Source organism: Oncorhynchus mykiss, chromosome 9 (genome assembly GCF_057628025.1).
Source record: "Oncorhynchus mykiss isolate SJ-2025 chromosome 9, ASM5762802v1, whole genome shotgun sequence".
Taxonomy (NCBI): Eukaryota; Metazoa; Chordata; class Actinopteri; order Salmoniformes; family Salmonidae; genus Oncorhynchus; species Oncorhynchus mykiss.
Genome location: NC_143030.1, coordinates 47,791,410 through 47,817,591, shown reverse-complemented (window position 1 = coordinate 47,817,591; position 26,182 = coordinate 47,791,410). Strand labels below are relative to the sequence as shown.

The 26,182-nt window shown below is 41.6% G+C and overlaps 1 protein-coding gene across 2 annotated transcripts; it reads right to left on the bottom strand.

Moving 5' to 3' along the window:
• Positions 1–243: 243 nt before the first annotated feature.
• On the bottom strand, positions 244–25,390 carry LOC110532149 (TBC1 domain family member 25). Of its 2 annotated transcripts, XM_021615793.3 has the most exons (8): positions 25,170–25,383; positions 22,470–22,503; positions 19,924–20,033; positions 11,341–11,495; positions 9,577–9,701; positions 9,255–9,446; positions 8,510–8,785; positions 244–5,508 (listed from the first exon to the last, which is right to left on the bottom strand). In XM_021615793.3, the coding sequence occupies exons 3-8, from the start codon at positions 20,019–20,021 to the stop codon at positions 3,832–3,834; spliced, it is 2,523 nt and encodes an 840-aa protein (XP_021471468.3). In that variant the 5' UTR covers positions 20,022–20,033; positions 22,470–22,503; positions 25,170–25,383; the 3' UTR covers positions 244–3,831. The 2 variants fall into 2 exon arrangements, with proteins under 2 accessions (XP_021471468.3, XP_021471467.3); XM_021615792.3 differs by lacking the exon at positions 22,470–22,503 and having other exon boundaries at positions 25,170–25,390.
• Positions 25,391–26,182: the final 792 nt, after the last annotated feature.

Sequence of the window (26,182 nt, the reverse complement as noted above, 5' to 3'; positions counted from 1 at the left end):
AGATAATTCACTTGAAAATCGATATACAAGTGGATGAAAATCTAGCTCTTGCCTTCATATAGTGGAAGAAAATATAGGCCTATGGCTCTGGAAAAAGATTACTCTGACCCTTTCTCTCTGTTAGTATGTGTAATCTAGTGCAAGCTTGTTGAAAGTATAATATTTTCTGGGGTCAATTATGCATTAGTCAGTCATAATGACTGTTTACGGTTTTGTGCATATATCAAGAAAGAAATAAACAAGTCAAATACTGCGTTTGTTTATTGTACAAATACGCATATTGCTAGCATTTCAGCCCAGCAAGTTTTTTTTCAAGGGGTAAATGTTTAAACAGGCTTTATAACACTATCATACAAAAACAAAAGAAAACAAATAATCATATCAATTGAAATAATACAGACACCATATCCAGGACAACATCTTTTGATCCTTGTTAAAAAAGGCCTGGTCCAGTTCAAAAAATGATAGTCCAAAACCAATCCTGATTTTCATATCATCTTTCTACAACCTCAAATGAAATTAACATTACCAAAGTGTTAGAAATATGGTCAATGGTGTTGGGGGGGGGATGTATCATAGAAATGCTGGAGTTCAGCACATTGCAGCAGATATTGCACTCTGAAGAGAGAATCAAAAGGCAGGAAAATAGAACACTTGAGAGAAAATGCAAAGCAATTACATTTATCATAAAAGATGCTTTCTCCCACATAGGACTAATGCAGATGGGCATCATGATTATGTTTTCTGGTTCATTAAAATACTCATTCAGTTTGGGCATTATTATCCATGACACCATCTACACCTGGTATATGAATAAGATTTCAAATCCAAATGACAGACAATACGATCACTTAGTGTCCATGAAAATGTGTCCATGTCTTCTTTCAACATGTGATCATTCACATTAGGCATGGTGTATTACGAGATTATGATCCATTTCAAAATGTGCCCAGCATGCCAGCAACAAGTCCACTCCGACATTGGATTTCACACTTAAATAGACATTATAAACTGGGTAGTTTGGGTCCTGGATGCTGGTTAGCTGAAACAGCATTTCAGCCCTGTGTACATCTGACAATATACCACAGTATGATGCAAACATACTTGTTTACTGTTCTATTTATGAAGGTAACCAGTTTATAATAGCAATAAGGCAACTCAGGGGTTTGTGGAATATGGCTAATATACCACACATCCTGTGGCCTTATTGCTTAAATATATTTAGAGACACCAACTCAACCCATTTTCTGGCCTGTCTTCCACATGTCTTCTCTACACCTACAGGTAGATGTACTACTTCACCTGATGAAGGCATTTTGTGCTGGGTATTGGCATTTAAACTGATATCAACCCCCCTTGTCTGATACATAGCACTTAAACCTGGTAAAATAAGGGTTAAATAAAAAGTACTCGTACAAAATGTTTCAAAAAGGACCCTGTGGTTTTGGTAGGACGCACAAAGGCATACATTTGCCTTGTGAAAACCAACCTTAACGGCTATGCACAAGCTGTTCAATATGAAGATTATTTACTCCACCAAAAAGACTAAATTAAGATTAGAATCAAGCTCACACAAAAACAAACAAAATCAATGCTACTAAAACAACTTTGAGATAGATGCACTTCACCCCATTTCCATTGCTACTGCACATGATACCAGGGTAATATTCAATGGGCAAACACTGTGGAACATTGCAGATAGAAATGTAATGAAAAGAGCTGATGTGACTCCCAAGACTTTGAAAGAGCTCTAAATATATATATATATATATTTAAAAATCTATTCCTGAAGTGTACTTTTTGAAGGGGAGGCTTTTCCATGAATCCAACATTATTCTACATGTCAGAGGCATTTTTGTTCTACATAATATATTTATATCTGGATGTGCCACAATGTTGTGCCCTGCTGAAAGCGGGCAATATCATTCACAGCGAAATGTTTCGCTTCAAGTGTACAGCTCGACCAATCAATAAATTCTAGACTAACATAATCCTTACTTATGTTTACATACATTTAGAACCATTCTCCTACACCCATGATAAATCCTACTCTAATCAAATATTTTAGCACCATATAGTAGCTATGTACAATGTATCCATCCCCTATGATCACAGGGCCATTCATGATCAGGACAAATGCATAATTTGTGCAATGTGACATATTAAACAGTTTGATCGACTGAATGATCCATTGATTCATTAAACCCCTGAATAGTAAAACATTCCCCTTAATATAAAGTTCAGTTCATAGCAGTTATATGCGATATAAAAGCAAACAAAGTCAACAGAGAGAAAATGCAGAAACTGGCTATGAAACTTCAGTATTGAAAGCCATTCATTTCAGAAAAGGCCTCTCCCAATATAACTTGTCTTTGCCGTTCAGATTCCTATACAGCACACCATACTTCATAGTTTATTTGGAAAGAACTTAATCTCACCTTAATACTGAAAATGTGACCTTGCAACGCAAAATCATATACAGTAATAAAATGATTTTGATAGAAAAGGTAATGAATGATACTAGAGGTGATCAACAGTATGCAATTATAACTCATGAATATAACATTTACAAAACTCAGTTATGTCCTCATAATCACGATGATGGGATGTGTACGGTCAAATACAGGCATATTTGACATTCTCAAGAAGAGGGCATTTAAGGGAATCACATGACTCATTCACATTTTTCTATAGTTCCAATGGCAATTTCCCACTGCTCCCGCCAACGGCAGCCAAGTCAGGGAATAGAGGGGCTTAAAACCAGTAACCACACACACTGCCGTTAATGAAGTCAAGACTAGCAAAGTGGCAGTGTTGGTTCTTAGTAGTGTGATCACACAACTACAGCTCTTTGGTCAAGAAAACACAATTCTGGCTTATCCAATATAAGGTTCTAAACAAAGTTACCTGTGGGCAACATGTGATAAATGTGTCTAGCCCTCAGCCCTCATTAGAAGTAAAAATAAATAAATAGTGTTTGAAACATCTATCCCTGTAACTAAAAGAGAAGGCAAAAATAGAACATTGTGAAACTTGATGGAAGCATGAGGACTTGTTGATTAGTGGAAATGGAGAAAAGAGCAATACTGACAGCAGGGAAAACTATCAGCATTAACTTTCAAGTCTGGTATGGGTGGAGAACTAAATGAGATGAGCAACGATAATGGGACAAATGGCTAGAGTATGCATAATAATATTCGCCCGTAGCACACGCTCCAGCAGCTATATCTCACTGGTCATCCCAAAGCCAACACCACCTTTGGCTGGCTTTCCTTCCAGTTCTCTGCTGCCAATGACTGGAACGAATTGCAAAAATCACTGAAGCTGGAGTCTTATATCTCCCTTCCTAACTTTAAGCGTCAGCTGTCAGAGCAGCTTACAGATCATTGCACCTATACGCAGCCCATCTGTAAATAGCCCACCCAACTACCTAATCTCCATATTGTTAATTTTTTGTTGTTGCTCCTTTGCACCCCAGTATCTCTACTTGCACATTCTTCTTCTGCACTATCACTCCAGTGTTTAATTGCTGAATTGTAATTATTTCACCACTATGGCCTATTTATTGCCTTACCTCCCTAATCTTACTTCATTTGCACACTATATATAGACTTTTCTATTGTGTTATTGACTGTACGTTTGTTTATTCCATGTGTAACTCTGTGTTCTTGTTTGTGTCACACTGCTTTCCTTGATCTTGGCCAGGTTGCAGGTGTAAATGAGAACTTGTTCTCAACTGGCCTACCTGGTTAAATAAAAGGTGAAATAAAAAAAATACACAACATTTGAAATCTGTGTAATGCAAGTGTGTTGAGGATATAGTGACAGAAGTCAAGAGGATGGAGAGAGGGAGACAGGTGATGGGGAAGGTATGGTGTCAGCCAGGTTATAGGTGGAGTTTGGGGAGGATGGTTGTGGGGATGACAACGGGGTAAAAAGAAGCCTGGTGGCAGAGGGGGGCGGGGAATACAGAGCAGCAGTGACTGTGGTGGGCGAATCCGAGCTGACCTCATCCCCTTCCTCGGAGTCCCATACCTCACTCTGCAGGTAGTCTGCAAACAAGGCCTTGGCACGCTGCAGCACCCTGCCCAGATTGTGTCGCCGAACAAGGCGGTCAAAGTGCATAGCCAGCTCGTTGTAATCAAAGCCGTTCTTTATAATGTGGTCCCGATGCTCCAGCAGGATCGACAGGCACAGGAACAACATGAAAGGATTTCCTTTGCCAAACTCTTGAGGAGGTGGCAGGGAACAAGGTTTGATGGTGGTATTCTCTGGTTTGGTTGAATTTGGAGTGTGAGGCGCAGTGCTGAAAGCTCTGCTGCAAGGAGATTGAAGGTTACTAGAAAAGGACTTGTTCACCGGTCCAACGGGCAGCGAAGGAATAGCTCTTCCAAAGGACAAAATTGGCGAGGAGAGCAACGCTCGAGACAACAGCGGAGAGGAAACTAAGGACCTCCCTGTGGGGGTAGCGGGTGAGTTGGCTCCGGTTCCATTCGGCACCGCCATCCTTCCGTTGGATAAAATGGGAGAGGTGAACTTTGGTGACGGGGTGTCCGGGGAGGCACCTCTCCAACTTGAGGGGGAGGGATTGGAGCCTGGAGACAGAGAGGAAACGTTTTTCCAGTTTGGCAGACCAGGAGGAAACGAGGAGACCGGAGAGGCTATTTGTCCATTTGGGGAGCTCCTCACCTCTGTATCTGGGCTGGAAGACTTGTTAATGTCCTTTATAAGAGGCGCCCTCTCCCATGGGTGTGAGGCGGCTTCCATCTCAACAGGACCCACTGGTGGGTCTGTCTGCTCGAAATCAAAGCCGTCTTTGTTCCGTGCACTGTAGTATTTGAACTCTCCAAAGCTGGTCTGCTTCTCGAAGGAAGGAACAGGCACGTTGTTGTGAGCCTTCTCCTTTCCCACGTCAGGCATGTCAAAGTTCCCCTCACCCTCTCTTCTGGCTCCTCTGTCCTCCCTCTCTCTATCCTCCATTTTGATCTTTCTCCCCCCATCTGCCTCCTCTCTTGAGGGCCTCAACATGTGTCGTCTCCGCTGCTTCTCTTTCAGCTCCCCTTCATTTCCATCATCCCATGTAATGGCGGGCCTCTTTTCAACACCACTCTCACATGTCACTATGGTTTGGTCTGTTTCTAGCGGCGGCCCAAGAAGCTCCACTTCTGTTTCGGGAGGGTCAGGGGGCAGGGAGCTCCAGGTGACCTCCAGCATCCTCAGGGCATCGTCGAAGGCAAACTCCCGTTTGAGTTCCAAGAGCAGCCAGCGGTAACAGAAGAAGAGGTCATCAGCTCCGCGGGACACCAAATAACAGTAGAACTCGGGGTCTGAGTACTGCAGTAGCAGCTTCAGATGCTGGAACTTGACGGACATGAAATGGCCATCCGGACGGAAGTTGCCCTCTAGGCGTTTCATGATGCCACAGAAACAGATGAATGCATGTGCCTCATTGTCCATGACGGCAAGTATCGGAGAAGCAATATCACTCATGCCTTGGCAGTATGACACCTATGAAACAAAGAAGTTAAGATAAATTACACCCAGCAAAAATATACAGGGCTACAGACAAACATTTCTCCCTGGTGCCACTAACTTTTAGTTTTTAGTTGATGGCACCAGCCCAGCTTTAATAAAGCACTGTGAATGATTACGAGGTGTAAGTAGACTACTGAGATGATATTCAAGAAATAAGTGGTTTCATCAAACATGTCCATGCAGGAATGCATGATTTAAGATATTTTGATGTGCAACCTAACCCAGTGATTGTCATAAATTGTGTTGACAATTAGGATATTTTTCTTACATTTTACTGTTAAAATAGGTCTCCAGAATTGTATTTTGTTCAATAGAGATTAATTTGCCAACATCTTTATGTGCATTAATATCATATGCTAATTTATTTGTGGCTATTTCACCACCTGAGTAAGTGGAAACTCAAAACACATTAGCTAGATCGCCAACGCTAAACATAATACCCAGAAGACATTAGTGGTAGGTGGATTGTTTGCCCAGATCTGTAAATCGGCTAACCAGTAACGATACCACACCAAATCATTCAAAGCTGCACCAATTTTCAATATAAATCCACAAGAACAAAGAGGAATAGCTGATAGGCAGTGGAGAGGCCAGGTGCGTCAATGTGCATGAAAGAACATGATACACGCTGCTCAAAAAGCTCCCCTATTGAACTTGTTAAGGGACAATACAATTATCCTACAACAGCAAAATGCATTGAATTATTGCATTATTGTTTAAAAATAAAGTACAAAATTCTACTCTATGCTGTAAAGCGCAGTGAATGCCATTTGAATGTTTCATTCCGAATTAACTGCATCTATCCAAGGCAACCATTTGGATCAGCGGTGGGGTCTACTCGACAGGTTATAGGACTGAATAATTTAAATACATTTGGAGGAGCGCGTCTTTGGTAACCCAGATGAAAGGAACTCTTTGGAAACGAGGATGGACACTTGGAGCAAAATGAAGTATGCGGGTAGGCATGTTTTAGAATGTGCAGTATATTTTCAATTCAAGGCACTCTCAGGAATGGACCATTTAAACACCTTTTGTGGATAGGCTACTTGGCTGCAATGCCAGGATAAAAAAGACACACCCCGAGACATATTGCTGTTGAACCAGACTCCGTTATAGTAGGGTAAGGTTAGCCTACTGAGGGCTTGGTTTTTAATCAAGTGATACGGAAAACAAGCAGCTATCACATTAAAGCAAATTAAATGTTTCTAAAAAAATAATAAAATATAAAAAAGTCGCTGCACTGGCATCATCTAATTTCTCGTTTCATGATGGGCATATATGGAGGGGGATTTAAGCACGTCCAAAATAGTAATAATGAGCTGGCTAAAATAATGCACAAATCACAAGAGGGATGTCTGCTCACTGTTTTGCTGCTGCCAAACTTGATCATTTAATAACGCTTTGGTGATTAAGTTTTATTTCAAAAGGAGTCTCACGAGCCAAAGCCTTATAGGACAAGAAAGGCACAGTAGCAGGCCAGCCTGGCTGTATTTTTTCTTCTGATACCGAGACGTGCTGTCTGTTGCAGTTCATCATTCTCCCAAGTCGTCCTATAGTAATGTGGCCACATAGGCTTCCAGCAGGCCCAGTTATTCAGGAAAGCGTAATGCACGCTCTGCTTCCTCCACGATCCGAGAGGCTATTCCTCATGCACTTAGAACCTGACGCGTCAATATTGCCTAAATATTTGTAATTTAACTTAGAAAAATGCATGGCCTTTTATATACAGCATAAGCACAACCAGTTAGTGTTTTTATCTGATCAGAATTCAAAAGTCTCCCGTAGGATACTTGCGCACGTTCGTCCACTCTTAATAGAATTCCATCATCCAAACAGAGCCATAGGCAACATCCATTTGATGAATGGGAAAAAAAATCAAAAAGTTATGACATTAGGAGATTGTCAAGCTAAGCCTTCGATACAAGGTCAGGAGGGATGTATTTACTCTTTGTCGAGCACGACAGTGTATAATTGTGGTGTTAAAAACGCAAACCGTGATGTTGACGCGCCCTATTCTTTGCTTATTGGTTGCGTGGTGCATAGACACAGACACCGGTTGGTGGAGGATTTGTTGACTATGTTTTATACCATAAATATATCAAGTAAATGTGAAAAATCTGATGCCCCCCTAGCTGACTATTGTCTGCAGCCGGCTCTGATCGTAGTATAATGAAACGGGCAGGGATAGTGAGCTCATCTGTGGTGGCCGGTGAACCCTCAACCTTCTGGCCCATAGCCCTGCATGGCATCGACTGTGCCACAAAAGCATGCTGAATCCCCCCCCCCCCGAACGATCCCTAATCTAATAGTAAATGCAATGTCCTAAAAAAAAACCATTGCAATTAGGCCTCCACTCACAATGGCCAATGCTAATTTAGCACGCTACATATCATAAAGCCATTTCAAATATATTGGCTGCAAAATAGTTGCTATATAGCTCAATATTAAGAGTCAATAATTACAAATTGTACCTACAGAAAGTTGATACTCTCTTCTTTTCAACAGTGACAAGAGTAATTGAAATGTTATAGCCTACAATCAGAACAAATGTTTTTCTCCCAGAGTGGGGGGGAGAGGGAGTGCGTGGCTCGCTAAACACAGCAGAAGGCCCCAGCGAAACAGGCACAGGGCAGAGACTTTCATTACAGGAATCATGAGGATCATGCACATTACTGCGACCAATTACAAATATAACTCGCACAGCCAAATTAAAGAGTCGCAAGATGCAACTAAATGTTCGCAGTCTGGAGCCCTGACATATGAACACCAACAACTGGACTTACAGATCACTCACTGCAAGCAGACTGAGGTTACTTATCATAACTCACTCAATAGCAAATACACAGAATCTAAGATGCCAAACACCAGTGTTGAGCATATCATTTGTTCACTGAACTTAACACCACACCCCTTAGCATGTCTGCATGTCAAGGAATTTAAAAAGAAAGCAAAATAAAAAAATAGATCCCCACACCTGTGGATGTGTAATGGCAAAGGTGGTGAGCAGGTCGGTGAGTGCAGTGAGGTGGGGGCTGTCCTCGGAGCCGGCGTAATAGGGATGGGCCCGGTCGGTCCTCAGGACGTCCTTCAGTACGTTGCCCCTGATGAACTCCAGGTCCTCTGGACTGGCCCTCGCTGACCACTCCCCCTTCAGTTGGTCATACTCCCTAGTCTTGCCCTTCATGTAGTCCATTCTCTCCTGACCGGTCAGCCCATCGGGGTACACGTTCAGGAGGTATCGCCAGACAACCTGGGCACAGAGGTAATGTTTTTTGACATACAGGATATCTCTCTAAAGTCTCTGCGTTCATACAACACAGTAATATAAAAATATAGCTCTCCTACCACCAAATGGCATTTCTTTGTGCCATTTGTTCTTGTTCCACATTGAATGACCTACATAGATAGTCTGTTTAGATTCCAAAGTACAACAAGGATACACCCAAATGTTCTATTCCCACATCTAATCCACATTTTGGAAAATTATTAACATCCAAAGTAAACACTTCCCGTCAATGTTTTGGAGACCAAAAGCCCTTCTCAATCGCAACTCAAATGTTTGCGCAAATCTCCCATTGACATCATTGCAAGGATAGGGGAGAGTTTAAGATACACACACCCAAGTTAGGATTCAGCCCCATGTGATTTGATATTTAAGTAATTTCAATTATATTTGTAGCAGACTTGCTGTTGAAATCTCTCAGTGAATGTACAATTACCTTGCGTAGAGAGGGCTCCACCCCACCATGATAGATACGTAGCCTCAGTTCCTCTGGCCGGGACAGCTGGCCCTGGCCGTTGAGGTAACTGTGGAACTCGGCATCGCTCAGAGGGGGCTTGAAAGGCTTCACCTCCTCCCCATACGACCAGCTCAAGGCCTGCTGTACTCTAGACAGCGTTCGACCCATCATCTGAACACAGAGACAGACAGCGAGAGTTTGAATCCCAAGTGGGTCATTGTAAGCAAACACAAACTCAAGGCAGCACTGGCTGGTAAAAAATGTGTCTGACAGGGTGAAGAGTGAGAGCATCATCAGTAACCTGTGAGAGCAGGGACTGTGTGAAGGGAAGGGCGGCAGCAGCCAAAGACCTCCTATCCCCAGGAAGCTGGTCAGAACCAATCACATCTTTGGGGCTTATTATGTCCCAATCTTCCATAACGGGACCTTAAGGAAATAAGAAAGTGGGGGGAAAAAGGTGATCAATCAATGGAACTGTATGATGGAGAGGCCCACAATTAAATTACAAAAAAAGTTGACAGGGAACAGATGCTCTGTACAAACGACAAATGCAAATATTTTAGTTAGTTCATATATAAAATCAGTCAATTTAAATAAATTAGGCCCCAATCTATGGATGTCACATGACTGAGAAAACAAATATGTATTTGTTGGTCACAAATACCTTTAAAAAAACGTTGTTTTTTTAAAAAGGGGTGTGGATCAGAAAACAAGTCAGTATCTAGTGTGACTTTTGCCTCATGCAGCGCGACATCTCCTTCACAGAGTTATTATTCAGGCTGTTGATTGTGGCCGGTTGTCCGACTCCTCTTCAATGGCTGTGCGAAGTTGCTGGATATTGGAGTGAACTGGAACACGCTGCTGTACACGTTGATCCAGAGCATCCCAAACATGCTCAATGGGTGACATGTCTGGTGAGCATGCAGGACATGTTCAACTTCCAGGAATTAGGTACAGTTCCTTGCGGCATGGAATCATGCTGAAACACGATGTGATGGTAGTGGATGAATACCACCAAAATGGGCCTCAGAGGATCTCGTCACGGTATCTGTACATTAAAACTGCCATCGATAAAAATGCAAGTGTTCGTTGTCTGTAGCTTATGCCAACGCATAACATTATCCAACATTCACATCAGCAAACCGCTCGCCAACACAACATCGTCCTCACCAGGGTCTTGACCGGACTGCAATTCGGCGTTGTAACTGACTTGTGGGCAATTGCTCTCCTTCGATGGCCACTGGCTTGCTGGAGAAGTGTGCTCTTCACTGATGAATCCTGGTTTCAACTGTACCAGGCAGATGGCAGACAGACGGATGAGCTTCCCCGTGACAGTTTGACAGTTGACAGTGCAGAAATTCTTTGGTTATGCAAACCCTCAGTTTCATTAGCTGTCCAGGTGGCTGGTTTCAGACGATCCGGATGTGGAGGTCCTGGGCTGGCGTGGTTACACGTGGTCTACAGTTGTGAGGCCAGTTGGACGTACTGCTAAATTCTCTAGAACAACATTGGAGAAGGCTTATTACTGGCAACAGCTCTGGTGGACATTCCTGCAGTCAGCATGCCAAACGCATGCTCCCTCAAAACTTGAGACATCTGTAGCATTGTGTTGTGTGACAAAACTGCACATTTGAGAGTCCTTTTGTCCCCAGCACAAGGTGCACCTAATGATCATGCTGTTTAATCAGTTTCTTGATATGCCACACCTGTCAGGTGGATGGATTATGTTGGCAGAGGAGAAATGCTCACTAATAGGGATGTAAACACATTTGTGCCCAAAATTTGAGAGCAATAAGCTTTTTGTGCATATGGAAGATTTATGGAATCTTATATCAGCTCATGAAACCATGTTGTGTTTAGATTTTTGTTCAGCATAATTTAACACATATCCCCCAAAAATATACAGAGCAATAAAGGCGAATACTGAAATCACACACACACACCAAATCAACGACTGAACTAATTCTTAAAGTGGTGACCCGAAGGAACACAGAGATAAAAATAAAACAGAGATTAGCTTTCACTAAATGACCTAAAATGGTTATACAAGTGAACGTCTGCTTACTGTCTTCGGAGAGATTAATGTCCATCTTGAGCTGTAGATAAGGTTTAGCTGCACTGACAAAAGCAGCTTCTAAATCCCAGTCAGAAAGGAGAGAGAGATACACTTCCACACCTCCACGGTCCTGGGACAGGTAACTTATCCCAAAGTTGCGTTTGCTAAGTAGGAAACAAGAGAAAAAAAAGTGATATCTATTCTAGAAAGCATGCCAATCCAAGGCATTCCATATACAGCGAATTTGGGAAGTATTCAGACCCCTTGACTTTCCACATTTTGTTACATTCAAGCCTTATTCTAAAACAGAATACTCCATAATGACAAAGCAAAACAAGTTGACATTTTTGCAAATGTATTAAAAATAAACTGAAATATCACATTTACATAAGTATTCAGACCCTTGACTCAGTACTTTGTTGAAGCACCTTTGGCAGCAATTACAGCTTCAAGTCTTCTTGGGTATAACGCTACAAGCTTGTTACACCTGTATTTGGGGAGTTTCTCCCATTCTTCTTTGCAGATCCTCTCAAGCTCTGTCAGGTTGGATGGGGAACGTAAGGGCACAGCTATTTTTTAAGTCTCTCCAGAGATGTTAGATCGGGTTCAAGTCCAGGCTCTGGCTGGGCCATGGACGTCTTTTCTGTGTGCTAAGGTTTGCTGTCCTGCTGGAAAGTGAACAGTCACCCCAGTTTGAGGTCCTGAGCGCTCTGGAGCAGGTTTTCATCAAGGATCTCAATGTACTTTGCTCCGTTCAGCTTTCCCTCAATCCTGATTAGTCTCCCAGTCCCTGCCGTTGAAAAACATCCCCACAGGCGACGCACAATTGGCCTAGCGTCGCCCGGGTTAGGGAGGGCTTGGTCGGTAGGGGTGTCCTTGTCTCATCGCGCACCAGCGACTCCTGTGGCGGGCTGGGCGCAGTGTGCGCTAACCAAGGTGGCCAGGTGCACGGTGTTTCCTCCGGCGCATTGGTGCGGCTGGCTTCCGGGTTGGATGCGTGCTGTGTTAAGAAGCAGTGCGGCTTGGTTGGGTTGTGTATCGGAGGACGCATGACTTTCAACCTTCGTCTCTCCCGAGCCCGTACGGGAGTTGTAGCGATGAGACAAGATAGTAGCTACTACAACAATTGGATACCACGAAATTGGGGAGAAAAAGGGGTAAAATTCAACAAAAAAAAAACATTTTTTAAAAAACATCCCCACAGCATGATGCTGCCACTACCATGATTCACCGTAGGGATGGTGCCAGGTTTCCTTCAGACGTGACGCTAGGCATTCAGGTCAAAGAGTTCAACCTTGGTTTCCTCAACCCAGAGAATCTTGTACTGAGGAGTGTCTTCCGTCTGGCCACTACCAAAGGCCTGATTGTTGGGGTGATGCAGAGCTGGTTGTCCTTCTGGAAGGTTCTTCCATCTCCACAGAGGAACTCTGGAGCTCTGTCAGAGTGACCATTGGGTTCTTGGTCACCTCACTTACCAAGGCCCTTTTCCCCCCCGACGGCTCAGTTTGGCCGGGTGGCTAGCTCTAGGAAGAGTCATGATGGTTCCAACTTTCTTCCATTTATGAATGATGGAGGCCACTGGTGGACTCCAATCAAGTTGTAGAAACATCTCAAGGATGATCGATGGAATCAGAATGCACCAGAGCTCAATTCAGAGTCTCATAGCCAAGGGTCTGAATACTTATGTAAAATAAGGAATGTTTATTTTTAATACATTTGCAAAAATAAATACAAACCTGTTTTCTCTTTGTCATTATGGGTTATTGTCTGTAGAATGATGAGGGGAAATGTGTATTTAATCCATTTTAGAATAAGGCTGTAACGTAACAAAATGTGGAAAAAGGGAACGGGTCTGAACACTTTCCGAATGCTATGCATGTCCCTCTTCATCATTTCTTTTTTAACTTTACTGTAGGCAAAACTTTCTCCCACAACAATACTTTCTAATATTTTCTGCAGAATGGTCGATGTTGCATGAAGATGGTGGAATTCAGATATGCTGTCATCGTTTTAGCATTATCCATGAAGTGTTTAAACTATGGCACGCAACATGGTTCAACGCACCAATAAAATCAGCACAATCTACTATTACGGCTTTTCAAAAAGCCGGCATCTTGGAGCTAAAATTGGGATCATGTATACTGTGCTAATGCTAGGGCTGGCATAATTACCCTTTAACCAAAGGTTATGGATAAAGACCGTTAAAACAACCATCAGAACCGTTTTACAACAAAAAAAACGCCCAGAATTTGCGCAGTTGAGTCCGTTTCTACAATTACATGGTTTAACTTGAAACTCTGTTGCTCCTTGCTGAAACAAGCAAGGTGTTGAGGCAAACAATGAATAGAATGGGCTTGTAACCTCAAACCCTGGTAATTTGACTGGTAAACTCATGGGTACACTCGCAATGTCTGCCTGGTATTGTGATGCAATCATTTCTATGGTATTGAGTTCTGAAAATATTAAATATACTTCTTCATGTCACTGAGGGAGAGAGGGGAATGTATAAGGTTAACATTGTGTCCGGATATGTTATCGTTAGCCATCAGGGATCCTATGGGAGGAATAGAGTCTGGTATGAGTCAACATGACAGCCGTGAGTTGGGGAGGAGTGAACACTTTGGGGCAGAGGTCAGATCAGATGAAGTGAGAAAGAACAGATATCACTAAGGTTCTGTCAAGCAACAGAGATGCATTGACTATTCAGATGTGTAGGAGACTTAGAATAGGAGAAAGGGTTAAATAGCTGTGTTTGTGTGAATATGTCTCGTCTTATGCAGCTGTATTGACCCAATGGGTGAATAAATTTGGTCTAAGCTAATCGTCCGTGAAATTTTATAAAAAGGTTCATTTTAGTGATGCACGATATCGATATCCAATATTTTCCTTGCCACCGATATTTAACCTTTTAGTGGCCTTAAGCATTCTAGTACAGTTAAATAGTTCACACACACACACAGCAGTCTAAGGCAATGCAGCTCAGTGCAAGAGGCGTTACTACAGTCCCTGGTTCGAATCCAGGCTGTTTAACATCGGCCGTGAGTTCCATCGTGCGGCGCACAATTGGCCCAGCGTCGTCCGGGTTTTGCCGGGGTAGGCCGTGATTGTAAATAAGAATTTGTTCTTACCTGACTTGAAAAGTTAAAGTTACACACACACCAAATTATTTTGTTGGCATTTACATTCAGTACTGTGTACACGTTTTAGGCAGTTGTGAAAAAATGCTATAAAAGGAAAAAAAATAGACACGTTAATAGATTATATTTATCAATTTACTAAATGCAAAGTGAGTGAACAGAAGAAAAAGCTATATCAAATCAATATTTGGTGTGACCACCCTTTGCCTTCAAAACAGCATCAAATTCTTCTTGGTACACTTGCACACAGTTTTTGGAAGGAACTCGGCAGGTAGGTTCGCCCACATCTTGGAGAACTAACCACAGTTTTTCCTGTGGATTTAGGCAGCATTATGTGCTTCGCTCTCTTCGTGTAATCCCAGACAGACTCGATGAGGTTGAGATCAGGGCTCGGTGGGGGCCACACCATCACTTCCAGGACTCCTTGTTCTTCTTTACGCTAAAGATAGCAAAAAGGCATTAAGAACTGTATGTTTGGGGTCGTTATCATGCTACAGAATAAATTTGGGGCCAATCAGATGCGTCCCTGATGGTATTGCATGATGGATAAGTATCTGCCTGTATTTCTTTCTCAGCATTGAGACCATTCATTATGACCAAATCACCAACTCCATTTGCAGAAATGCAGCCCTAAGGAACCTCCACCATGCTTCACTGTTGCCCGCAGACACTCATTTGTGTACCGCTCTCCAGCCCTTCGGTGAACAAACTGCCTTCTGCTACAGCCAAATATTTCACATTTTGACTCATCAGTCCAGAGCACCTGCTGAAATTTTTCTTCACCCCAGTTCCTGTGTTTCTGTATATAGTTGAGTCGCTTGGCCTCGTTTCCACGTCGGAGGTATTGCTTTTTGGCTGCAAGTCTTCCATGACGGCCACTTCTGACCAGACTTCTCCAGACAGTAGATGGGTGTACCAGGGTCCCACTATTTTCTGCCAATTCTGAGATGGCACTGCTGGACAGCTTCCAATTGTGAAGGGAAGTAAGCATGATGTGTCTTTCATCTGCTGCCGTAAGTTTCCATGGCCGACCACTGCGTCTACGGTCCTCAACGTTGCCCGTTTCTTTGTGCTTCTTCAGGAGCTTGGACAGCACATCGGGGAACCCCTGTCTGCATTGAAATTTTTGACTGGGAGAGACCTTACTAATGCAGTATAACTACCTTGTGTCTTGTTGCTGTGCTCAGTCTTGCCATGGTATATGACTTGCCAGTAAACTGTTTTCAGCAACCTCACCTTGTTAGTCGAGTTTGGCTGTTCCTCACCCAGTTTTATTCCTCCTAAACAGCTGTTTCGGTTTCAGTTAATGATTGTGTCACAAAATCCTTATTGATGATCATTAGCACCTGTTTGGTATAATTGTTCAATCATACACCTGACTATATGCCTACATAATCTAAGACTTTGTGCAAGTGTACCTACAATAATTTAATTGACAACGACCCCAAAACATACAGCGAAAGTTATTAAGAACTATCTTCAGCATAAAGAAGAACAAGGAGTCCTGGAAGTGAAGATATGGCCCCCACAGAACCCTGATCTCAACAGCAAGTCTGTCTGGGATTACATGGAGAGAAGCACCTGAGGCTGCTTAAATCCACAGAAGTAGTGTGGTTAGTTCTCCAAGATGTTTGGGCCAACCTATCTGCAGAGTTCCTTCAAAAACTGTGTGCAAGTTCACTGTTCACTCACTTTGCATATAGTTAATTGATAAATATAATCGATCAACATGTCTATTTTTAAAAGCATTCTTACTTTACAGCATTTTTTCACACCTGCCTAAAACTCCTGCACAGTACTTTACATCCCCATTACCAGTAAAACCTTTTAAAAACAATTTAACTTACTTGCTGTGCTGTTTCGTTGTTCAGTCGTTTAATTCTCAACCAGGACTTCTGATACTATGGAACGCTGTTAGGGTCTTTGCGTGTCAAATAATACAGGCCCTGAATATGACTGCACGTCACATAATAATTTAATGCGTTCATTTTCTACAGTCATTACACTACCACCCGTTTTTCATATGTCATGATTCATCGCTACGTATGCTATGATGCTGGTAAAGTTCTCGCGCACCTACAGTGCTGGTCATTAAAAAATAATAAAAGTTGGATGCAAACAATGTTCTTCCAAAAAACATAGTAAAATGACAATCTGTTTCAGTAGCTAACTACATAGCTAGTTGTAACCCTAAAATAACCCTAATTTATAAGACAGTTCTTATTTGATTAATAGTGGTCGGACCCATCTATGTTAAGATCCACAATAAGGATTAGCCACAAGTGGAGTTTGTGGTTAGCCTTCAAAATAAAAGTATGTCCTTGACAGTGATGCAAATTAATACAAATAGTAGAATTATGCCATAATTGAATAGATCATGCTAAACGGGGTTGGAATGTTATATAAAAAACAAAATACAATAATTTGTTCATTTGACAAATCTGTTCAAATCACACTGGATGTATATTATACTTTAGAATTGCATTGGGGGCATACTTATTTCACTGTACAGCCTTTACCTATGGATTGTGGATCAATGACATGGGGTATCAAGTCTACTCAGTGACACCCAGAGAACATTAGCGTCGTAGCTATTATTGCAGAACTCTGAAACAACTCAATAGAGCCACATTTATTATCAACCTGTGTGTATTGAACACTATTCACGAGGAAAAACAATACTGTGTGGATGTTTAAGTCGGATAACTCAAAGGAGGATGTTGGGAAAAAATCTCCTGGGTATTGAGTAGACTGATACCCCATTTCATTGATCCCCAATCCTTACATGCTGACCAGACCGAACACTTCGCGTGCGTCGCAAAATAAATGTAGAAATCCATGTTATTCAATTATGGCACCCACACTGCTTGCGAGCGTCTGCGTTGCCAAGGGCTAAAATAGAAGTAATTCCAATTTCTGACACAGATCGCACTGCAAGTCCTGCCTCTCCCATCTCCTCATTGGTTTATAGAAGCAGGTACCCACGTGCCATCTCCATTGGTTATACCCACGTGGGTGATTAAAAGACTAAATGTTTTGCAGCAAGCTAGCTAAATAGGACAAATTAGCTAGCAAGTGCAAGCTAACTAGCTAAATTGCCATACATGTTTAATGCTTTTCGACCTGTCCCCAAATGAATGTCATTGGTTCAGAGTTTGTTTTGATATTTTAACCTGCGTGTCGTGATCGCCTTTGCGTAGGGGGACAAAATAAATGTATGCACAATGGCACACGCACGCAGCCGGTTTGGGTTCCGTGTTAGGTAAAGCTGTACAGTGCAATATGAATGTTAACACACACACACAATAGGCTGACTGGGGAGGTGATTTCACACAGTCACAAAATAAGAGCTACAATGCTATATTTGTGTAAACTCTTCACAGTTGTGTTCTGTGGGTGTCACCGAGAAGACTGATACACCATTTCATTGCTTCACATTTCAACCCTGTTTAACATTATCTAGTCTGAATATGGCATGATTCCACCAATTGTAATCTTCTGCATCACTTTCAAAAGAGGAACTTTTATTTTGAAGGCAAACCGTAAATTCCAGTATGGTGTCCAATCCTTATTGTGGCTAGCTTCACAACACATAACCCAGTCCGGTCGAGCCTCACTAGCCAGATCAAGCTAGCTGGCTGCTTATGACGTTAGCTTTGGGCAACAGGGTTAAGTAGCTGTCTAGCCATTTATTCTCATGAACTAAAGTTCAATTTCAATAGGGGGACAACAATACGTACTCACAAGGGTTCCTAAATCATTGCTAAGAATAATGAAAATGACTGCAGTTTCTACTGGTCATTGTTTTCAGGCTGGTTGTATTGGTGCAACATATGTACTGGTGCTCGACCAGTCGGCTAAAGCCAATATCTCCCACGACAAAGAACGGTTGATTGTCAAGGGCAATGAATTCCATTATCTTGGCGTTAATGGATTTTGCCTTTGAGTTGTCTCACTGAAAATGTCTTTCAAATGACTGCTCGACTTGTTGACTGTTCGGTCCACACAGCAGACATTGTAGGCTAGGTTAGGATGGCTGTGTTGCATATGTAGTGCTTGTCAGCTTTGACATCGGTTTTGCACATGGGCGTTAAAACTAGACATCGGGCCGATACCGATGTTGGCATTTTTAGCTAATATCGGCCGAGTCCAATATGTTCACCGAAATATCCTGCATCCCTCGTTCATTTAGAACCTGACAGTGGTAATGTAGAATGTTAATTCAAATAAGGAATTAGAATACTGTAAGTTAAGAGAACCTCTGATTCTTTGTAATAACAGTTGAGTTGAATCAACAAATCACAGCACATATTGATGGTTTTTACTTCCTGTATCATTCCTATGGGTTCACTCGCGATGGCCGCCAGTCCACCCATTATGCCATCATTGACTTGAACAGGGACGCCAATTCTATTTCTTCGGCGGCACATGCAGTCAGGAGCGGAGGAAAGGAGAAAATGTGCGTCAAAATGTGCGCAAGTTAAGAGAACCTCTGATTCTTTATAATAACATAAATAAAATGTGGCTGGCCATCATCCAAAATTCCATGACAATCACAGCCCTTACTAATGCCAACACAAAAAGAGAGTAACTGAGAACAATATACAAAAGGGCGAACTTAGTACATGTCGTCCCCCCCCCCCCCCCCAACCGATTCAGCATGCATGCGCCCAGCCCGCCACAGGAGTCGTTAGATCGCAATGGGACAAGTAGGGCTGGGCGGTATACCGTATTTTATGATATACCGGAATTGATGCAAGGTCGGTTTGTATTTTTACTTTACCTTCTATAAAACGGTATTTGAATGTTTGGTTTGTTAAAATGTTATACGCCACGTTTAATGTCAATTTTTATAGTTTACTTAGCTACTTGAGTCATCTCTCTCCGCTCTTTGTCTCAGTGCCACTTTCCACACAGACCTAGCCACACCCCTGTCACTCAAGGAGCGCATTTGATGTTCTTCAATCACGAGACACTTGCGTTCAGTCTGCATGGTCAATGCAGCACATGCAACAATGTTGTTGACAACAATGCTGTTTTCACTTTACTTCTTATTATAAAGCCACTAGCGTTGCCACCCTACGATCACTCACTACTCATAAAGCAAATGTAGAACTTTTATTATTCAAAAACAAAAAATACCGTCAAATACCATCATACCGTACAATTTTTAAAAATACTGTGATATAATATTTTGGCCATAACGCCCAGCCCTAGGGACAAGGACATCACGGCCGGCCAAACCCTCCCCTAACCTGAACGGCGCTGGCGCTGTGCGTCGCCTCACGGGTCTCCCGGTCGCGGCCGGCTGCAACACAGCTTGGTACTGAATCAGGATCTGTAGTAACGCAGCAAGCACTGTGATGCCTGGATCTGCCCACTTATGCACCTCCGATATTCTGCTTTCCATGTCAATCAACAACACTGTAGACATTATGATGTTGATGCTCCTCACCCATTTAACTCAAAGGCTCGGATGAGGATGTGCTGTAGCACCTCTAGTGATGTGATCTGAGGATCCACAGCAAACGAGCGGAGCTCCACTGGCAGCATCCCCTCCCACTTCTGAGGAAGGTGAGAAACAATCACAAACAATGTAACCATTAATTGTAGGCACATTTTATAACATCTTTAAATCAAATTATATTAGTCATATGGGCCGAATACACCTTACAGTGAAATGCTTACTTATGAGCCCCTAACCAACAACGCAGTTCCCCAAAAAATATGGATAAGAATAAGAGAAAAGTAACAAGTAATTAAAGAGCAGCAATAAAAAAACAAATGGCGAGATTATATACGGGGGGGTACTGATACAGAGTCAATGTGCGGGGGCATCAGTTAGTTGAGGTAGCATGTACATGTAGGTATAGTTATTAAAGTGACTATGTATAGAGTAGCAGTGGTGTAAAGGGAGGGGGGGGGGCAATGCAAATTGTCTAGGTAGCCATTTGACTAGATGTTCAGGAGTCTTATGGCTTGGGGGTAGAAGCTGTTTAGAAGCCTCTTGGAACTAGACTTGGTGCTCCGGTACCGCTTGCCGTGCGTAGCAGAGAGAACAGTTTATGACTAGGGTGGCTGGAGTCTATACATTTTTAGTGCCTTCCTCTATACCAGGCGGTGTCAGAGGAAGCTTGGCCCCAGTGATGTACTGGGCTGTCCGCACTTCCCTCTGTAGTGCCTTGTGGTCAGAGGCAGAGCAGTTGCCATACCACTGCTCTCGATGGTGCAGCTGTATAACCTTTTGAGGAATTGAGGATGCCAAAACTTTTCAGTCTTCTGAGGGGGAATAGGTTTTGTCGTGTCATCGCGACTGTCTTGGTGTGCTTGGACCATGTTAGTTTGTTGGTGATGTGGACACCAAGGAACTTGAAGCTCTCAAGCTGCTCCACTGCAGCCCGTCGATGAGAATGGGGGTGTGCTCGGTCCTCTTTTCCTGTAGTCCACAAATCATCTCCAAAATCATGTGACTGAATCAATGTCATTCTTCCTTTCCAATCAAAAGGCTAGTCTGGGTTTCAGACTGATAGTTTAGAAATGTATTGTAACTAAATTCTCAGTTTAGAACCCAGGCTACCAGTCTAAAACCAAAAGCCAACAACAAAATATGAATGTAATGCATGGCAGACTGACCTTATACAATATTTTTATTTTGTACAATGAATGGGTTGTATACCAAATAAGGCGTAGGCTGTGTGTGCCACAAGACAGCAGAAACACCCACTTTTAACTTACTAGCTGACGTGTCACTAGCTTACGTCATAAAGTTCTCAATGGAGTCGAATTGCGATTAGTATACCTCCGACTTGGCCTACATCGAGTCGGTAACGTGTTGTCTTTTCTTTGGGTGCCGCAATCCGTAGTTTGATAAAAACGTTATTCTATGTGATCTCTGTCATTGCACCGGCTAATCCACTGTTTTCCTATAGAGTACAAAGTTAGCGACTTCCAAACCTGCATTACCACTCGATACATTTATAAATAATTATTTATGGCTTACTGTGTACCTGTCCTTGTCATAGAGTTGTCAGTGGGAGTTGGAATGCATAGTTTTTTTTATCTAAAGAATTGCATTCTATGCACCCCTTACACTTAGGCTTCTACCTTCAGTTTACACATCTTAGACAATCAATTTTACAATAGTTTTTTTTGTTTTGTTTTTAGTCCTTCCTCTATTTCTGATGTCCATCCAGTTTGATTTCTAACTGTGATATTTCACAATTTCTGAACCTAAATACATTTTACAGATCCCATATGTTTTACATTGGTTATCTTGTTGTTTAGTCCCACCTTTCAGCTCCATTCAACCCCTCCAATATATCTCTAAACATCCATTTAGGATTTCTATTAGCCATATCTTTTTCAACTGTGCTGGGATTCGTCACAAAAGTACTGAACCTTTTTATTCTCATAGCTTCTACAGATTGTAAATTAAAAATAAACATTTTTGCTAAAATAACAATATTATTGATTGACTATGGCTTTTCAAATCACCCAGCATTGCTATCTGCAGCTTAGTTCTAGGCAAATGTTGCAATTATTCAGCCATTCCTGTACCTGTGACCTCTCCTCGCTCCTCCCTGGGCTCGAACCAGCAACACAACAGCCACCATCGAAGCAGCGTTACCCATGCAGAGCAAGGCGAGCGAGTGACGTTTGAAACGCTATTTGAGCGCGCTAACTAGCTAGCCATTTCACTTCGGTTACACCAGCCTCATCTCGGGAGTTGATAGACTTGAAGTCATAAACAGCGCAATGCTTGACGCACACCAAGGAGCTGCTGGCAAAATGCCCGAAAGTGCTGTTTGAATGAATGTTTACACGCCTGCTTCTGCCTACCACCGCTCAGTCAGATACTTAGATACTTGTATGCTGTCAGATTATATGCAACGCAGGACACGCTAGATAATATCTAGTAGTATCATCAACCATGTGTAGTTAACTAGTGATTATGATTGATTGTTTTTTATAAGATAAGTTCAATGCTAGCTAGCAACTTACCTTGGCTTAGTGCATTCGTGTAACAGGCAGGCTCCTTGTGGAGTGAAACGAGAGAGAGGCAGGTCGTTATTGCGTTGGACTAGTTAACTGTAAGGTTGCAAGATTGCATCCCCTGAGCTGACAAGGTGAAAATCTGTCGTTCTGCCCCTGAACAAGGCAGTTAACCCACCGTTCTTAGGCCTTCATTGAAAATAAGAATGTGTTCTTAACTGACTTAACTGACCTAGTTAAATAAAAAGTATTTTAAATTTAAAAAGGCAAATCGGCACCCAAAAATACAGATTTCCGATTGTTATGAAAACTTGAAATCGTCCCTAATTAAAAAAAAAAAAAAAATTGGCCATTCTGATTAAATCGGTCGACCTCTAGTTACTACACCTAGTGTTGCCAGCACTGCCACTGCCTGGGTGGGGGCACCCCACCGGCTAGGTACAAGGTCATCAAGGTTCTCATTAGCAGCTTTGAGAATTTCCTTGTATAATATGCTCTCCCTTTAGGGGGCTTTGGCTTTGCAGGACCAACCCTGCCAAGCAGGCTCAGAATCTTGAGGGGGCAGTGCTGCTCTGGTGGAGTGCTTCAGAGATGTTTAATTTCTCATTACAAGAATAGACTGACGAGTTTCAGAACAAAAGTTATTTGTTTCTGGACATTTTGATCATGTAATCGAACCCACAAATGCTGATGCTCCAAATACTCAACTAGTCTAAAGAAGGCCAATTTTATTGCTTCTTTAAATCAACACAACAGTTTTCAGCTGTGCTAACATAATTGCAAAATGATTTTTTAATGATAAATTAGCCTTTTAAAATTATAAACTTGGATTAGCTAACAACGTGCCACTGGAACACAGGAGTGATGGATGCTGATAATGGGTATCTGTAAACCTATGTATTCCATTAAAAAAAAAATCAACCCTTAACCACTACAATAGTCATTTACAACATTAACGATGTCTACACTGTATTTCTGATCAATTTGATGTTATTTTAATGGACAAAGAAAAAAGCTTTTCTTTCAAAAACAGGGACATTTCTAAGTGACCCCAAACTTATATGCAAAAAATTGCAAAAAAAAGTTTTTGCTTTGTCATTATGGGGTATTGTGTGTAGATTGAAGAGGAATAAAATCAATTTAATACATTTTAGAATAAGGCTGTAACGTAACAAAACATGAAAAAACTCAAGGTCTGAATACTTTCCCAATGCACTGTATTCACCAGTATTTACCCACCAAAGCTTAAATGCTAATTAGCTGCTAATGTGGCTATCATAAAGAACTACAAATGCCATGACGATCTGGAGGAGACTGCCGAATCGATACAAAGGTAAGAATCTCTCAATTAACTATCTAATGTTAGCTTAACGTAGTAATAAATAAATTGGCTACATTTCTTTAAATGGACAATTCTGTGAACAGTCTTGTGCAAGTTTTAAATTGACAATACCTGTTAACAAAGGTGTCAGCTAGAGATGACGTGCAGGAGCTTTCAGGGATTTTTAGTTTTGCATGTCTACTTTGATGCTAATTAGCATTCGAATCTGAGAGTAAATAAAGCCAAACATTTTGATAAAAGTGACCTTGTCCGAGAGACACAAGGGTAAGCCTAGCCCATATTTCAAGTGTCTCAAATCTCCAATGCGAAAATGCCCTTTCCCACTGCCCTTTCCCACCAGGGCAAAAGGAACAATTTGTCCCCAAAAAATTCGTTGCAAAACGATTACAGTTTGGAGTAAACGGCTTCCATTGCAAAAAGTTTTGCAACAGACAAAACATTTAGCAACGGAAACCGAATAATGAATAAATACATTAAGCCGAACTCTGGTTTGTGTTTTCCGTTTTCCAACAGACTAAACTTTTTGAAAACAGAATCGGCATAATGAATACACCCCTGGAGTGGTGATGTTTACTAAATTACTTGTACCAAAAACCATTTAGCTAAAGTTATATCACCTTACTGTGGGGTTCTGTCTCTGAATCACTGAATTAATTATTTGGAATAACACAATTAACCTACTTGCGAACTGTCAAGACTTGCTAAACTCGGTTGACTCACAATTCTGCTTTCTATTATTTTCCTAGTGCATGACCACAACGCATCACATCAGCAAGTAAGACCATTGTCAATCACCGAATATTCCTAATCTATTTAGCTAGCTTTATTTTTCTTAAATCAATGATTTACTTTTTATAGTCAGAAGATCCAAGAGGGTTGGTTGATTACGTTAGAATGCCGCGTTCAAGACAACTGGGAACTCAGGGGGGAAAACGAGCTCGACAGGAAAAATGTTTTGAACATTCATAAAATTCGGAAGTCTAAGTCGGAAACTCGTGCATCGTTCTTGAGCTCCGACTTGCCGACCTGAAGATCACTGACGTCAAGATTTGACCCCCCCCCCCCCCTTCAAAACACCATACTGTACACTTTGCTCATTACTATAGACGTTAGCAACTGTAGGCTCAATGCTAAAAACAACAAAGCACTGGTCTGGACTAGGCAGATGATGTGGATAGCTTAACAGTTCCAACATCAAAGCAGGCTAGCTACAAGCTACCGCAAATGTAATGTGGAATGGCTCAAATAGGTCGGCCACAGTCATGACAATAGCTTGCTTACTATCTGGAAATGTGATACCTGGCAAAATACGCAAGGGTACACCAACTAGCTAGCCGCTGCTATTCCATCATTCACATATTCCTCACCTTGACTTTGACACGCACTACGCCCCTCTCCTCCTCAGTTGTCATGTTTAGGAGTTTACTGAACACACGACAGTTGTATTCAAATTTTTTTTTATATTATAGCCATTTGTAAAACGAGAACTATCACGCCGACCCGTATTTTTCCGTTGCCGCTTTGTCCAGACCTGTAAATCTGCGAGAATAAGAGCAATCTATTTCCTGTTTGACGGGAATCAGCTTTCAAAATAAAAGCGCTTCTCAAACATTTGCATAACTTCACCGAAGCTAATTTGTCAAATTATCAATTCTTATTTCCGTTAACATGTTTTGAGTACCAGAAAACAGATAATGTACAGATCTACTAAAATATTTGTCAAAATACCTTTCTTGGTCACAAATGGGGACTTTTAATATTGCCAAAAATTATTGAAGTTTTAACTTTTACGAATGGAATTCAGGATATGACGCTCATACATATTACATCTTTAGTGACGCTTCTGAATCTTTTTTTGTGGTTGTTGCATGCAGAGGAATGTTAAATCACCAGTATTTTACTTCGGTATGACAATTAGCTGGAATCTACAATTTATCATTATTATATGGTCACGGTTAGTGTCACATGATTGCGATCAATTACATTTTAAATTAGATTGTAAAACTTTTTTTAAAATAATATATATATATATATTTATATATATATATATATTTATTTTTATTTTTTTTCCCTCACCTTTATTTAACCAGGTAAGCTAGTTGAGAACAAGTTCTCATTTGCAACTGCGACCTGGCAAGATAAAGCATAGCAGTTCGACACATACAACAACACAGAGTTACACATGGAACGAACAAAACATACAGTTAATAATAAAGTAGAAAAAAAGAAAAAAGTCTATATACAGTGAGTGCAAATTAGGTCAAATAAGGGAGTTAAGGCAATGAATAGGCCATGGTGGCGAAGCAATTACAATATGGCAATTAAACACTGGAATGGTACAGTGCCTTGCAAAAGTATTCGTCCCCCTTGAACTTTGCGA